Below are 15,998 nucleotides of genomic sequence, written 5' to 3' on the forward strand. Positions count from 1 at the left end.
GGGGCTTGAACTCAGGGATCTCTGCGCTCAAGGATGGCGCTCGTCCTCTGGAGCCACCTTGGCTTCTTTAGTGTTAATTGGGTCTCACAATAAGCTCAGGGGAGGAACTGGGGCAAGGTGGTTGGTCAATCCATGGGCCAGGAACACCGAGGCCCATCCCAATTGTCTGCAGAGCTGCTGCGCCTGACTCAGCACATACCGAGTCCTCGGGGACCCACCGCGCGCTCTTCCCAGAGGACTTCAGGGTCAACAGAACCAAACTCATCCAGCCGGGCTTCGGAGCCTGGGGTTCCTCCCTCCGCCCCGCCCCTCCCAGTGCTCCACGACCCGTCTCTCCCTCGCTCCCCCCTCCCCCCCGGCCCAGGAGCAGGTGGTAGGCTCCGCGCTCCGGCGCAGGCGCGCGGCGCCGTGGGGCGGGGCGGGGCGGAGCCTGGGGCGGGGCGTGCGCGGGCTCGGATTTGGGCCGCGGCGGGAGCTGGAGTCGCAGCCACTCGAGTGCGCAGGCGCCTGGCGGTTACCGGTCTAGCCATGGAGCGGAAAGGTGAGCGGTGGAGCGGCCTGCGCCACGAGGGGCAACGGCCTCCGGGGCGAGGCCCGAGTCAGAGCCCGGAGCTTCGCCTCACCGCCGCCGTCCGGTCCCCGGGCGTGCGGCGCTCCTCCTCGGAGGTGGCGCCGCCCCTCACCCCCCGCCTGTGGTCGGTGTCGGTGGGTCGGCGCCCCTCAGCCCGGGCGTCCTCCGCAGTCGGCCGTCACCGCCCCTTGTTGTCCGCCAAGTCGGCTCGCGCCGCGGGGCCGCTCCTGCGCCCGGCCGTCGGCGGGCGAGGCCGACTCCGGGCCGGGCCCGAGCTCCCTCGGGCGCACCCTGCCTGGGCGCTGCTCTGCGCCCCGTGGGCCGCTGGCCTCCCGGCCCCAGCCGCGGCACTGGCCTCGCAGCCGCCCCCAAGGCCGGCCCCACCGCTCGGCCTGGCGCCCCTGCTGGGTCTCCACCCTCGGCTAGGTCGCTTCCTTTCCTCTACATTTGCCCTTCATCCATCCCTCTCTCCTGCAGTGCTTGCGCTCCAGGCCCGAAAGAAAAGGACCAAGGCCAAGAAGGACAAAGCCCAAAGAAAGTGAGTCTTGTACCCCGACATCGCGTACCTCGGATTTCTCCCGGCGTCTCCGGGGCCCTCGCTCGGCTTCTCGGACGGGCCCTGAGTTTGGCGCGGCCTCCTCCTCCCTCGCCGCCACATGGCCTCCTAGCCGCTTGGGTCGCCTTGCGGGGACCATGTGTAAGGGTGCTGCAGCTGCATGCAAAGACCTGCTAGGTAGAAAGCGCCTCCCGGCCTTTCTGCTCCCCCAACCCGCCGAGACACAGCTCCCCAAGTGTTCCGCCCTCACCGGGAGCTGGTAGACGATTGATGACCAGTCGCTCAACTCTGGTCTCCCTTCCTTCCTTGCTTCCCTGCGTCTTAACCAGATATGCATGTCAGGCCATCAGGATATTCTTGAATGCGTTTTCCGTGTTTACGCTTAATGGTGCCAAGCTCACGCTTGCTGGCACCACCAGAGCGCACCTCTGGCAGCCCACTTCCTGAGTCTGCAGCAGGCCGACCCCGGGTGTGCACCGTCGATCCGCTTCCTAAAACCCAAGTTCTCGCGTCGAGTGTAGGTAGATGGCCTTCTGGAGAGAGAGGTGACTTCCTCACTGAGCGTTTAGGCGATTCTGGTTGGATATATTAAGTGCCCGCTTTGAAAGATGCCTAGCCGTGTGTTAGCGCTATTGTGGGAAACACAAAAAGTTCTTCCCAGCCTGGTAAAAACGCCCCCGGTGGAGGGCTTCTGCAAGTGACGCTCTGCTTTAATTTAGATCCGGTACCAGCGTTTTTGCAAAAGCTCTTCGTAGTCATCTTAAGACCAATTGTATCCAGAAGGGGTTGGGGGGGGATTATTGGGTGTTTTGTGGTGTTGTATGCCATCCAGTCCTTTCGGAACTGATGTGACACATTTCAGAGATCTTCCTAGGTCACCCTACCGGGTGACAAAATCAGGTAGTGGCCAGTGGGTGTGTTATTTTTGGAAGCTACCTAATGTTTGGAGAGAGCACCTAATGACTTCTTTGAAAAGGACCAGAGTGGTAGGTGAGCTAGATACGCTTTGAATTCCGCCTCCATTTTCTGTGATCTCTTCTGAAATTTTTTATTTTGTTAAGTACTTGGTGATCAAAATGTGTGTGCGTTTTTAACAGCAGGTACTCATTACTTTGAGTTATCTATGTAGGCCATATACTTGATTTCTAATGCCAGACATACTTAGTTTTATGTTACTCTTCATTACTAATAGATAGCTAAAAGTTAAATGTTCTTAATTATTTCCATACTTACCCTTTTGTGCAGGTAGATTATAGATAGCCTACCTGTGGCAATTTTAGTCTTTCATTCTGCACAACTTAACACGTGAGTGAACTACCCCTACTTCTAACCTAAAAGATGCTTTTATTTTTAGTTATTTCTTTAGTTTTACCTCCTTCTTCTTATTTGTCCAGACTTTTAAATATCTAGTGTCTAATTAATTATGTTGGTTAGAATAGTATGTCAGAAGTTCATGCTCCATCTGACTCAAGTAACTTGATTCTGTTCCATGACTCTTGACTAGACACCTGACAAATTCCAGTTAATTTACAAAGGCAAGCTTATCAGATTCATAGGTTTGAGGAAAAAGCCTGGCATAAAATTGGATTTTTGGAGTAAAAAGGTGGTTTTGCTACTGATTTTCAGACATCTAATCATGGACAAGTTAGCTAGGAGAATAAGCCTATGTAGTTTCATGACCGATAGCTCAATCATACTGATAAATGACTTAGGACTCAACAATACATCTAGCATAGAATTTTTAATTTTTATTTTGCCACTCCTGGGGCTTGAACTCAGGGCCTGAGGACTGTCCTTGGGCTTTCTCAAGGCTAGCACTCTACCACTTGAGCGAGAGCACCATTTCTGGCTTTTTCTACATATATGTGGTACTGAGGAATCGAACCCGGGTCTTTGTGCATGCTAGGCAAGCACTCTTCCCACTAGGCCAAACTCCCGTCCCTCTAGCATACAATATGTAAAAACTTTAGAAATACTTGAAAGGATATACAGTTAGTGTCGAACGTATTTTCATTCCCTAGTATGTAGAGCTAGAACCCATGAATTGGAAGTCTGGTACTGGAGGTCATCATGCTGTTTACCTTAGAGTCTGCATTCTTTTTCCAGCAGTGTTGTTTGGAATGTTCCCTTTAGGTTCTGTCACTGTGCTGAAAGATTTAACCTTAGCTGAGCATGGTAGCTCACACCTGTAATCCTAACTACTCAGGATGAGGATCATGGTTCAAAGCCAGCCTGGGCACTAAAGTCCGAGAGACTTATCTCCAATTAACCACTAGGAAATGGGAAGTGGTGCTGTGGCTCCAGGGTTAGGAGCGGTGGCCTTGAGCTGAAGAGCTCAGGGACAGTGCCCAGACCCAGAGTTCAAGCCCCACAACTGAAAAAAAAAAATGGATTTCAATATGTATACTGGTAACTATGCGCCTTTGTCTATCATAAGCTTCAAAAATTAATTTCAGTAGGAGGTTACTGTAGACAGTAACACTTTATTTACTGTTAAGTAGCTTTATGGTTATAGTATAAATTGGTAGTAAAATTATTCACGAACTGGGAAAATACTTTTACTCATTCTAGCATTCACTGATTTGTGGAATCAGGGAGCTGGTTTCTTAACTTCCTTTTTCATTTTTTTGTCTGTTGTGGGACTTGAACTCTGGGCCCAGGTATTGTTCCCAAGCTCTTCAGCTCAAGGCTACTGCCCTACCCCTTGAGCCACAGTGCCATTTCCTGTTATCTGGTGATTAATTGGAGATAAGAGTCTCATGTACTTTTTAGTGCCTGGGCTGGCTTTGAACCATGATCCTCAGATCTCAGCCTCCTGAGTAGCTAGGATTACAGGAGTGAGCCATCACACCTGGCTTTTTTTTTTTTTCCTTTCTTTCTTTTTTGCCAGTCCTGGGGCTTGCATTCAGGGCCTGGGTACTGTCCTTGGGCTTTCTCAAGGCTATTACTCTACCACTTGAGCCACAGCGCCACTTGTTGCTTTTTCTGTGTATGTGGTACCAAGGAATTGAACCCAGGTCTTCGTGCATGCTAGGCAAGCCCTCTACTACTAGGGAGATTCCCAGCCCAACTTTTCTTTTCTTTTCTTTTCTTTCCCTCCCTCCCTCCTTTCTTTCTTTCCTTCTTTCTTTCTTTCTTTCTTTCTTTCTTTCTTTCTTCCTTTCTTTCTTTCTTTCTTTCTTTCTTTGCCATTCCTAGAGCTGAACACAGCGTCTGGACACTGTCCCTGAGCTGGTTTTTGTTCAAGGCTAGCACTCCACCACTTAAGCCACAGCATCAGTTTCAGTTTTTTCTGTTTATGTGATAATGAGGAATTGAATCCCAGGGTTTCATGCATGCTAGGTAAGCACTCTACAACTAAGTCACATTCCCAACCCCTAGTTCTTAACTTTCCAAAAACATAAATTGTTACATTAAAAACTTAGAAGTGTCCAGGCACTGGTGGTTCAAGCTTGTAATTGTAGCTACTCAGAAGACTAAGGTCTGAGGATTGTGGTTCAAAGCCAGCCTGTGCATTCATGTCCAGGAGACAGAAAATCAAAAGTGGTCCTGGTGGCTCTAAGTGGTAGAGCACTACCCATGATCTGAAGAGCTCAGGGACAGCCCCAGGCTAGTGCGTTCAAGCCCCACAACCAACAAAACAAAACTTAACACTTTTGTATGGTAGGAAGTAGAGACAGTACACTTTTAAATAATTCTAAAAGGGCCTACAGCGTAGCGTAGTGGTAGAATGCTCACCAAGCATACATGAAGCCCTGTATTCAATTCCTCAGTACCACATACCCAGAAAAAGCCAGAAGTAGTGCTATGGCTCAAGTGGCAGAGCACTAGCCTTGAACAAAAAGTGTCCAAGGACAGTGCCCAGGCCCTGAGTTCAAGCCCAGGACTGGCAAAAAAGAAATAATTCTAAAATAGATTACTTAGGTATGTTTTATCCTTTTGTTGGTGTTGTTGTTGTTTTGGGCCTGGCACTTGAACTCAGGACCTGGGGACTATTCTCAGCTTTGTTTTACTCAGTACTGAATACAACTTGAGCCACACCTCCACTTCTGACTTTTTTTTTTGCCAGACCTGGGCTTGAACTTAGGGCCTAAGGGTTTTGTCAAGGCTAAAACCCTACCACTTGAGCCACAGCACCACTTCCAACTTTTTCTATGTTTGTGGTGCCAAGAAATCGAACTCAGGTCTTCTTGCATGCTAGGTAGTACTCTACCACTAAACCGAACTCCTCCCCACTCCTCCTTTTTTAATGATGATAGAAAGTCAGAATTTCATGGACTTTCCTGCCCAGGCTCACTTTGAACCACAATTCTTAGATCTCAGCGTTCTGTATAGCTAGGATTATAAGGCATCAGCCAGTGGTTCCCAGTGGTGTTTTTCTTCTTAACAGTGCACCTTGAATATTGGTTGTGTATCAATGTGTATTCTTACTGCCTTTTTTTTTTTTTTTTTTTTGCCAGTCCTGGGGCTTGTACTCAGGGCCTGAGCACTGTCCTTGGGCTTTTTCCTCAATGCTAGTGCTCTGCCACTTGAGCCACAGCATCGTTTCTGGCCTTTTCTATGTATGTGGTACTGAGGAATTGAACCCGGGTCTTCATGCATGCTAGGCAAGCACTCTACCACTAGGCCAAACTCCCAGCCCTGTCCATTTTTTTTTTTAAAGGTGTTTTTAAAGTTTTCCAAGCAGTTCCATATCCAGGTATAGTCAATAACCTCATCTAATATTCTCTCATCTAGCATTCCATTGAGTGAATAAATTATACTTTATTTCCTATTAGTAAATATGTATGCACTCTCTTCCTCCCACCCTCTTGCTGGTCCTAGGGCTAAAACTCAGGGCCCGGCACCGTCCCTAAGTTTTTTGTGCTCAAAACTAGTGCTTTACTGCTTGATCCACAGCTCTACTTAAAGCTTTTTTTTGGTGATTATTTGGAGAGGGAAGCCTCATGGACTTTCCTCCTTGGGATGGCTTTGAACCAAGATCCTTAGATCTCAGCTTCCAGTTTAGCTAGGATTATAAGCATAAGTCACTGTCATCTGGCTACATGTACATTTTAAGAAAAAAAAATGGAATCACTAGGCATATTTTTACCCTTTTCTAGTTATTAATTGGAGATAAGAGTCTCTTGTTCTTTAGTGCTGGCTTTGAACAGTCATTCTCAGATCTCAGCCTCCTGAATAGCCAGGATTACATGTGTGAGCCACCATGCTCAGCTCTTTTTCTTTTTTTCTTTCTTTCTTTCTTTTTTTTTTTTTACCCATCCTGGGGCTTGAACTCAGGGTCTGAACACTGTCGTGGGGCTTTCTAAAGGCTAGAGCCCTACCACTTGATCCATAGCACCACTTCTGTATGCTAGGCAGGTACTTTACCACTAGGCCAAACTTCCAGCCCCTCACTTTTATATTGGCTAAAGTGTTTTATTGTTTTCTCTTGCTATAATCAAATTAGTCCAAGAAGAAAATTCATGTAACTTACTGAGCTTTTTAGAACTCATCCCTTTTTTTGTTATACAAATAATAATTTAAGGGGATAGATGTGTGTACACACACACATACATATTTAGACACATTTGTAATCTTACAGCTTTTCATGTAGTTTCAAATGCTATAAGGTTCTATTTTGCAGGACAATTTTTTTTAATGGTACTGGGGGTTTTGACCTCAGGGCCTAAGCTTGCTAGACAAGCTCTCTACTATTCTTCTTCCCCTTCTTTTTTTTTTTTTTTTTTTTTTTTTGGTTGGTTATGGGGCTTGAATTCTGGGGCACTGTCCCTGAACTCTTCAGCTCAAGGATAGTGAGCTCTACCACTTGAGCTGCAGTGCCACTTCCCGTTTTCTGGTGGTAAATTGGAGATAAAGAGTCTGGCTTTGAACCATCATCCTCAGATATTAGGCCCCTGAGTAGCCAGGATTACAGGCATGAGTCACCAGTACAAGCACCAACAATTGCACCAGCAAAAGCTTTACTGTTTAAGCAGCTTTTAACCCTTTTTACTTGAGCTATTTTTTTCAGATGAGGTCTCAGGATTTTGTCTAGAACAGCTTTAGACTGTAGTTCTCCTATGCATCTCTCATGTAGCTGGAATTTCAGTCGTAATGCCGCACACCTGGCCCAAGGATAGTATCAGGTTTTTTTGTTTTTGTCTTTTTTGCCAGTCCTGGGCCTTGAGCACCATCCTTGGATTTTCTCAAGGCTAGAACTCTACCACTTGAACTTCAGTACCACTTCTGGCTTTTTTCTATGTATGTGGTATCCAGGAATCAAATCTGGGTCTTCGTGCATGCTAGGCAAGCACTCTACCACTAAGCTAAACTTCTGGCCCCAAGATACTGTTGGTTGTGTTTTTTGTTTTTGAAAAAGCCAAACAGCATTTATGTGCCACTTTCAGTTAAACTGACACTTAATTGACTTAAGATATGGCTTAATTTTATGAAATAGTATAAACAAGTATAGTAATTAAGTAATGTGCAGAATTGGCAGGATTGTTGTATTCTAAAAGCCATTATGATATTAAAAGTATTAAAAGAAAATAGCAAGGTAAAAATGTGTATTCATTTCAGTCTCAACATTTCAACTATATAGCCTATGTCATTTTATTCATTTATTTTGTGCCTGCCCTGGATCAAGGCCTAATGGTCTTTGGCTTTTTTTTTTTTTTTGCCAGTCTGAGGCTTGAACTCAGGGCCTAGGCACTGTCCTTGGGCTATCTCAAAGGTTAGAGCTACTACTTGAGGGACTATATTTGTGGTACTGACAAATCAAACCTGGGTCTTTGTGCATGCTTATTCAGCACTCTACCACTAGACCAAACTCCCAGCCCTGGGCTTTTTTTGTTTTTCGCTCAAGGCTATGGCTCTGTCACTTGAGCCACAGCTCCATGTTCATTTTTTCTTTGTATACACATATGTGCCAGATCTGAGGTTTGAACTCAGGGCTTGGGCACTGTCTCTGAGTTCTTTTGCTGAAGACTTGTGCTCTGTCACTTGAACCACAGTGCTGCTTCTGAGTAATGAGTCCCACAGACTTCCTTTCCCCACTAGCTTTAAACTACAATCTTCAAATCTCAGCCTCTTGCATCGCTAGGAATATAGACATGAACCATCAGATCCTGGAAGGTTGTTTTTTTTTTTTTTTTTTTTTAGCCATTATATAAGTTTTGTTTAACAGTGGGTTTCATTATATCATTTTCATGCCTGCTTATTATGTACTTTGAGCCTATTTACATCCCTCATTGTTCTATAAATAGGCTCCCTTCTTTCATGGGTTTTGTTTTTTTGATCTTGGGGCTTAAATTCAGGGTCTGTGCACTGTTCCCAAGCTTTTTTGCTCAAGACTAGCACTCTACCACTTTGAGCCACAGCGCCACTTTTGATGGTTAGAGATGAGTCTCACAGACTTTCCCTTCCATGCTTGTTTCTAACAACTATCCTCTGATCCTAGAGCTACCATGCTTAGCTTATTTTTTGCCAGTCCTGGGGCTTGAACTCAGGGCCTGAGCACTGTCCTTGGGCTTTCCTCAAGGGTAGAGCTCTACCACTTGAGCCTGAGCACCACTTCTAGCTTTTTTTTTTTCTTTGTATGTGGTACCAAGGAATCGAACCCGGGTCTAGGCAAGCATGCTACCACTAGGCCAAACTCCCAGCCCTAATAAAGATACAATCCACAGGGGTTACAGTTATGTAAGTCAGGGAAAGAGTATATTTCTTTTTTCTTTTCTTTTCTTTTTTTTTTTTTTTTTTGATGGGTCATGGGACTTGAATTCTAGCCTTGGGTGCTGTCCTTCAGCTCTTCAGCTCAAGGCTACCACTCTACCCCTGGAGCCACAGCCCCACTTGCAATTTTTTAGTGATTAATTGGAGGTAAGAGTCTCATCTTTAGTGCCTAGACTGGCTTTGAACTGTGATCCTCAGATCTCAGCCTTCTGAGTAGCTAGAATTACATCTGGCTTACATTTCTTTTTTGGGCAATGTCATTCTTTCCCTTGCTCTCTCCCAGTTTTCCCCTCATCCTCACCTATAAGTTGTATAGTTCATTTTTAATAGTGTCCAGTGAGAACCATTGTTTCATTTATTTACCCTTCATCCCTCCATTTCTTTTTACTTTTTTTTTTCCCATTCTAGGGCTTGAATTCAGGCCAGAGCACTGACCTTGCGTTGAGCCACAGCACCACTTCTGTCCTTTCTATGTATGTGGCACCGAGGAATCAAACTCGCATCTTTGCATGCTAAGCAAGCATTCTACCACTAGGCCAAACACCTGGCCCCTCATCCCTCCATTTTTGTGCTTTCCCTTACACTCCAATGACATATACATAAATAGAAACAAACAAAAAGGAAAGAAAAAAAAATTTCATTTCCTGGAGTTGATTTCTTTTTTTTTTTTTTTTTGGGGGGGTGGGTCAGGGGGCTTTGAACTAGGCCTGGGCACTATCCCTGAGCTCTTGAGCTCAAGGCTACTCCCCTGCCCTGGACCAAGCCCCACTTCTGGTTTTCTAGAGGTTAATTGGAGATAAGAGTCTAAGGTCCTTTTGTGCCCAGTCTGGCTTTGAACCTTAATCCTTAGATCTCAGCCTCTTGAGTACCTAGGGTTACAGGCGTGAGCCATCATGCCCGGCTTGACAGGAAGCATTTGTTATACAATTTTATCTTGTTAACATTTATGATATTAGTGCCCATCTAATGAATATTACTGTTTTAAAGCATTCATTTATTTAGGTTTTGAAAATGATAACATCCTATCCTTTAAATTTATCAGTTGTAATATACTTTATGAAGAGGAATCTTACCTGATTTCTGATTACCCAGAAAGACAGTTCATACTTGGATTTCTTAGTATCCTAACACTAACCAACAGATTTATTTGATTGTTAACTCAGATTTAAATTTACTTGTGGCTTAATTCATGAAATTGAGAATTTTTCTTAAAGTATTTTGGAGATATAATTTACACATCATAAAACTCTCCCACTTAAAATGTAGTTTTGAGTTGGTTGCCAGTGACTCATGTCTGTAATCCTAACTTCTTGGGAAGCTGAGATAAAGAGGATCACAACACCAAGTCAGTACAGGTAGAAAAGTCAATGAGACTCTATCTCCACCCATGGGATGCGTAAGTAGGGACTTCTGATTCCGACATAGACCAATGTGGGGAAAAAAGAACCTATTTCATAAATAATCAGGAAAGCCCAGCACTGGCGTTTCATGCCTATAAATACTAGCTACTCAGAGCTGGGCCTTGGTGGCTCACATCCGTAATCCTAGCTACTTAGGAGGCTGAGATCTGAAGATTGCAGTTTAAAGGCAGCCCAGGCAGGAAAATCTATGAGACTCATATCTTTCTACTTAACTATCAAAAAGCTAGAAGCGGAGCTATGGCTCAAAGTGGTATGATGCTAACCTTGAGCAAAAAAGCCCAGGAACAATACCCATTCCCTGAGTCCGTGCCTAGCATACACACAAAAAGAAGTTATATTCTCTGTTCATCCTAGTAAATTAATTGTGCATAAATCAGAAACTTAAACATTAATCAAGGAAAATGAAGGCATGAACATTCAAGGTAAAAATGTAAAAGATAAAATAATTTTGGAGTGGGGATTACTTCCTAAGTATGACCAATCACTATAAATATAAAGGTAGATATATTTTATCCTGTGGATTCTAATCTATGGCAAGAGAAAGAGAGAGAGAGAGCAGGAGCGCCTTAAAGTCAAAGTCAAAACCCAAAATCTTGTAAAATTATACTGAGAGGGTCTTGAGCTATTATAATTAGATTCATTTTGATGTTTACATTCCCTTTTGAGTTTTTGGGTCCTGGTTGGTTTTACTTAATTTGAAAGCTATAGTTCACATTACTAGGATTCTAAACCATTAGAGAGACAGCCACATATACACCGAAACACACAGTTTGAATGTTTAGGAGTCCAGGAATGTAGCCTAGTGGTAGAATGCTCGTCTAGCATGCAGGAACGAAGCCCTGGGTTCAATTCCTCAGTACCATATACACAGAGGGTTGAAAAAGCCTGAAGTGGTGCTATGGCTCAAAGAGATAGAGCTCTACCCTTGAGAAAGCCCATGGACAGTCTCCAGACCCTGAGTTCAAGCCCCAGGACTGGCAAATAATAATAATAATAATAGTAATAAAAAATAACTTTTGGAGCTAAGAAGATGACTTAGTGGTAGAGTACTTGCCTAGTATGCATGAAACCCTGGGTTTGATTCCTCAGTATTAGGTTAATAGAAAAGTGGTGCTGTGGTTCAGGTGATGGAGTGCTATCCTTGAGCAAAAGAAGCTCAGCTACAGTGCCTAAGCCCTGAGTTCAAGTCCCAGGACTGACAAAATAATAACCTTTAGCTGGCCACTGGTGGCTCACATGTTTAGTGTTAGCTACTCAGGAGTCTTAAGATCTGGGGATCATGGTTTGAAGCTAGCTCAGTTAGGAAAGTATGAAATGCTTTTTCTTGATCAATTGTGGGGCTTGAACTCTGCTTGGGTGCTGTCCTGAGTTCCTCACTTGAGCCATATTACCACTTCCATTTTCTGGTGGTTAATTGAAGATAAGAGTCTCACAGACTTCCGTGCCCAGGCTGGCATGATCAGAGATCCTCATGTCTCAGCCTTCTGAGTAGCTAGGATTAGAGACGTGAGCCACCAGAGATTCTTTTTTTTTTTTTTTTTTTTTTTTTTTTTGCCAGTCCTGGGCTTGAGCTCAGGGCCTGAGCACTGTCCTTGGACTTTCTCAAGGCTAGAGCTCTACCACTTGAGCCTCAGCACCACTTCTGGCTTTTTTCTATGTATGTGGTACCGAGGAATCGAACCTGGGTCTTCGTGCATGCTAGGCAAGCACTTTAACCACTAGGCCAAACTCCCGGCCCCCCACCAGAGATTCTCATGTCTAATAACTACCAAAAAGCCAGAAGTGGAACCATGACTCAAGTGATAGAATGATACCCTTCAGGGAAAAAAAAAAATCATGGGCAGTGTATAGGCAGGCCTTGAGTTCAAGTCTCAGAATCATTACTAGATGAATAAATAAATTTTAATGTTGTTTATTCCCATGATGCCTGGGTGATTCTAAATGTTCTAACCTAAGAACCTAGTTTTTACTATTCATAGGATACTAGTTTTCCAATATTTCATAATTTTTCTTCTTGGTATCAAAAATGTAAAAGATGACTGGGAATTTGGCCTAATGGTAGAATGCTTGCCTAACATGCACTAAGACCCAAGTTCGATTCTTCAGTACCACATGCATAGAAAAAGCCAGAACTGGTTTTGTGGCTCAAGTGGCAGAGTGCTAGTCTTGAAAAAGCCCAAGGACAGTGCGCAGGCCCCAAGTTCAAGGCCCAGGACTGGCAAATAAATAAAAATAAAAAACAACATAGTTAGGTCTGAATCTGAAAATTTGTTCTAGTAGTCCTTGCAAATTTCAAGTTTGAGAATGTTTTCAGTTTTTTTTTTTTTTTACTTGCCGATAGGAAAGGACATTAGTTCATTACTAAAAAGTTTTCTAAAGACATGCTTTGTTTTGTCTTTTTCACTAAAAACAATTTTTTTTTTTTTAATTTTTATGGGTTATGGGGCTTGAACTTGGACTGAGTGCTGTCCCTGAGCTCTTCAGCTTAAGGCTACCGCCCTACCCTTGAGCCAAGCCTCATTTCTTCTTCTTCTTCTTTTTTTTTTTTTTTTTTTGCCAGTCCTGGGGCTTGTACTCAGGGCCTGAGCACTGTCCGTGAGCATTCTCAAGGCTAGAGCTCTACCACTCGAGCCACAGCATCACTTCTGGCTTTTTTTCTATGTATGTGGTACCAAGGAATTGGTACCTGCTAGGCAAGCACTCTACCACTAGGCCAAACTCCTGGCCCCACTTCCCGTTTTTTAGAGGTTAATTGAAGATAAGAGACAGGTCCTTTTGTGCCGGGGCTGGCTTTGAACCTTGATCCTCAGATCTCAGCCTCCTGAGTAGCTAGGATTACAGGCATGCCTGGTTTAAAAAAAATTTAATTGTGAAGTTTTATAGGTACTTCTGTGTGTGTGAGGCTAACAATTGAGGAGAATTGAATTGTCACCAATTACACTTCTAAGGTATTGTCTCAGTAGCTCATGTAAGTGGTTTTCTGTTTTGTTTTGTTTTGTTTTTTGTCAAAGTGAATCTTTAAAAAAATAAAAGATGATGATGAAGCAGGCTGTTGATTTTTATTTTTTTTTTTAATAAGAACTAAAATTTTTCCTGAAACTATTGCAAGAAATGCTAAGCCAGATTCAGAGGCTTGGGCCTATAGAAGCTTCTCACAAGGTTGAGACAAGAGAAGGACAAGTTAGGGAATAGCCAACATAATATCCCATTTCAAGGGGAAAATAGTTATGGAGCTTACTCTTTTGCTTAAAGACCTTATGGCAGATAAGTAGTAAGTGCAAGAACCTGAATGTATGATAAAATGAGGTCTCATTTTTAGCCTGTCACAGTAAACATTTTCAACCAAGTGTCTGATAGGAATGGAACTTGGTACAACTTTTCTGAAGATAGGTATACTGTGTAACAATACTTATGACCACAGATTTGAAGGCATTTATCCCCCTCCCCCCAGTACAAGTAGATGTTATATTAGGGAATCTCAAAACGAGTATTTTCCAAATTTTCAACATTTCATGTTATTAATACAAATAGGAGGAATGTTTTACCTACTCAGTAGTCTGAGATCTGAGTAGTCAAATATTAGGAATTCTAAATGCAGAATACTCAGTAGCTTTACTTGTAGTAATTAAAATGAAAGCTAGTTAAATTTCTTAACTAATTAGAAGGTGCCAAAGTAAATTGTGATACTTTCAAGGGAAACAAGATTAAGAGGTTGCATGGAAACAAAGAAAGGTTAGGAAAAGCAGGAGACAAATTTGTGTATTATGTAATTATAAATAATTAAGTTTGTGAAGATTCAAAATGCTAGAAATCCATATACTTAGTGATTATATGTGATTCAATTTACCTATACTTTTCCCCAACTTTTATTTAGTTATATATTGCTAACTTTTTCAAAAGTGGTAATTTCCTAATGCAAGGTAAAACTGGGAAAATATATATATATGTATATATATACATATATATATATATATTTTTTTTTTTTTTTTTTTTGGTGAGTCATGGGGCTTGAACTCACTTGGGTGCTGTCCTTGAGCTCTTCAGCTCAAGAGTGGTTATCACCCTACCCTTGAGCCAAGGACCACTTCCTGTTTTTTAGTGGTTAATTGGAGATGAATCTTGATCCTCAAATCTCAGCCTCCTGAGTAGCTAGGATTGCAGGCATGAGCCACTGCACTGCCTCTTTTTTTTTTCCCCCAGTCCTGGGGCTTGAACTCAGGGCACTGTCCTTGGGGTTTTTTTTCCCCCTCAAGGCTAGAGCTCTGCCACTTGAACCATAGCACCACTTCCAGCTTTTTTATTTTCTATGTATGTCGTTCCAAGGAATCGAACCAAGGTCTTCATGCATGCTAGGCCACTCACTCTACCACGAGGCCAAACGCCCTGCCCCATGGGATAATATTTTCTAAAGGTCCCTCCCCCCCCCCTCTTGAATAGGGCTTGAATTTGGGGTCTGGGTGCTATCCCTAAGCTGTTTTGCTCAAGGCTAGTACTCTACCACTTGGAGCCACAGCCCACTTCCAGTTTTTTTTTGTTTTTTTTTGTTTTTTTTTTTTTTTGCCAGTCCTGGGCTTGAGCTCAGGGCCTGAGTACTGTCCTTGGACTTTCTCAAGGTTAGAGCTCTACCACTTGAGCCTCAGCACCATTTCTGGCTTTTTTCTATGTATGTGGTACCGAGGAATCAAACCCGGGTCTTTGTGCATGCTAGGCAAGCACTCTACCACTAGGCCAAACTCCCGGCCCCCACTTCCAGTTTTCTGGTGATTAATTGGAGATAAGAGTCTCAGGGTGCCAGTCTTGCACCTGTAACCCTCGCTACTCAGGAGGCTGAGATCCAAGGATCGTGGTTCAAAGCCAGCTGGGGCACAAAAAGCTATGTGACTTTTTTTTTTTCTGTTGGTCATGGGCCTTGAACTCGGCCTAGGCGCTGTCCCTGAGCTCTTTAGCTTAAGGCTACCGCCCTACCCGTAGAGCCACAGTGCCACTTCTGGTTTTCTGGTGGTTAACTGGCTATAAGAGTCTCAGGACTTTAGTGGCCAGGCTGGCTTTGAACCTCGATCCTCAGATCTCAGCCTTGTGAGGAGCTAGGATAACAGGTGTGAGCCACCAGCACCAAGCTTTTTGTTCATATTTAATAAGTATGGTTGTATCTTTTCTTAGATCTGAAACTCAGCATCGAGGCTCTGCTCCACACTCTGAAAGCGATTTCCCAGAACAGGAAGAAGAAATTCTAGGATCTGATGATGATGAGCAAGAAGACCCCAATGATTATTGCAAAGGTAAGTTTATAAGAGATACATGACCTCTCCAATTGGAGTTTCTCGTTTGAATGTTTGCTCTGTCTGGTAAGCTTTTTTTTTTTTTTTGAGATACCGGGATTAATTATGAATGATACTAAGCATACTAGTGCTGAGCTATACACCAGCTCTTTTTTTTTTGGTCATGGGACTTGAACTCTGGGGCCTGCACATTGTCCCTGAGCTCTTCAGCTCAAGGGCATCACCCTACCCCTGGAACCACAGCGACACTTCCAGTTTTCTAGTGGTTAATTGGAGATAAGAATCTCACATCTTTAGTGCCCAGGCTGACTTTAAACTGTGATCCTCAGATCTCAGCATCGTAAGGAGCTAGGATTACAGGAGTGAGCCTCCTTGGCCCAGTCCCAGCTCTTTTTTTAGCTCATTTTTTTTGTCTAAAAATTATATTACATATTTATCTTTGCAAATTTCAAAAGTAG

General features: G+C 43.6%; 1 protein-coding gene across 2 annotated transcripts in view; it reads left to right on the forward strand.

Moving 5' to 3' along the window:
* The first annotated feature begins 457 nt into the window (after positions 1-457).
* Positions 458-15,998, forward strand: part of Srpk1 (SRSF protein kinase 1) — a 38,707-nt gene continuing 23,166 nt past the window's right edge. The window contains exons 1-3 of one of the 2 annotated variants that reach the window (XM_090355807.1): positions 458-541; positions 1,049-1,109; positions 15,422-15,540. In XM_090355807.1, coding sequence (XP_090211933.1) covers positions 529-541; positions 1,049-1,109; positions 15,422-15,540 — 193 coding nt within the window. In that variant the 5' untranslated portion in view covers positions 458-528. Of the gene's footprint in view, positions 1,110-15,421; positions 15,541-15,998 lie in introns of both variants that reach the window. The other variant, XM_090355806.1, reaches the window with a different exon arrangement.

This window comes from Megascapheus bottae, chromosome 22 (assembly GCF_031878675.1).
Source record: "Megascapheus bottae isolate mThoBot1 chromosome 22, mThoBot2.hap1, whole genome shotgun sequence".
NCBI classification, from domain to species: Eukaryota; Metazoa; Chordata; class Mammalia; order Rodentia; family Geomyidae; genus Megascapheus; species Megascapheus bottae.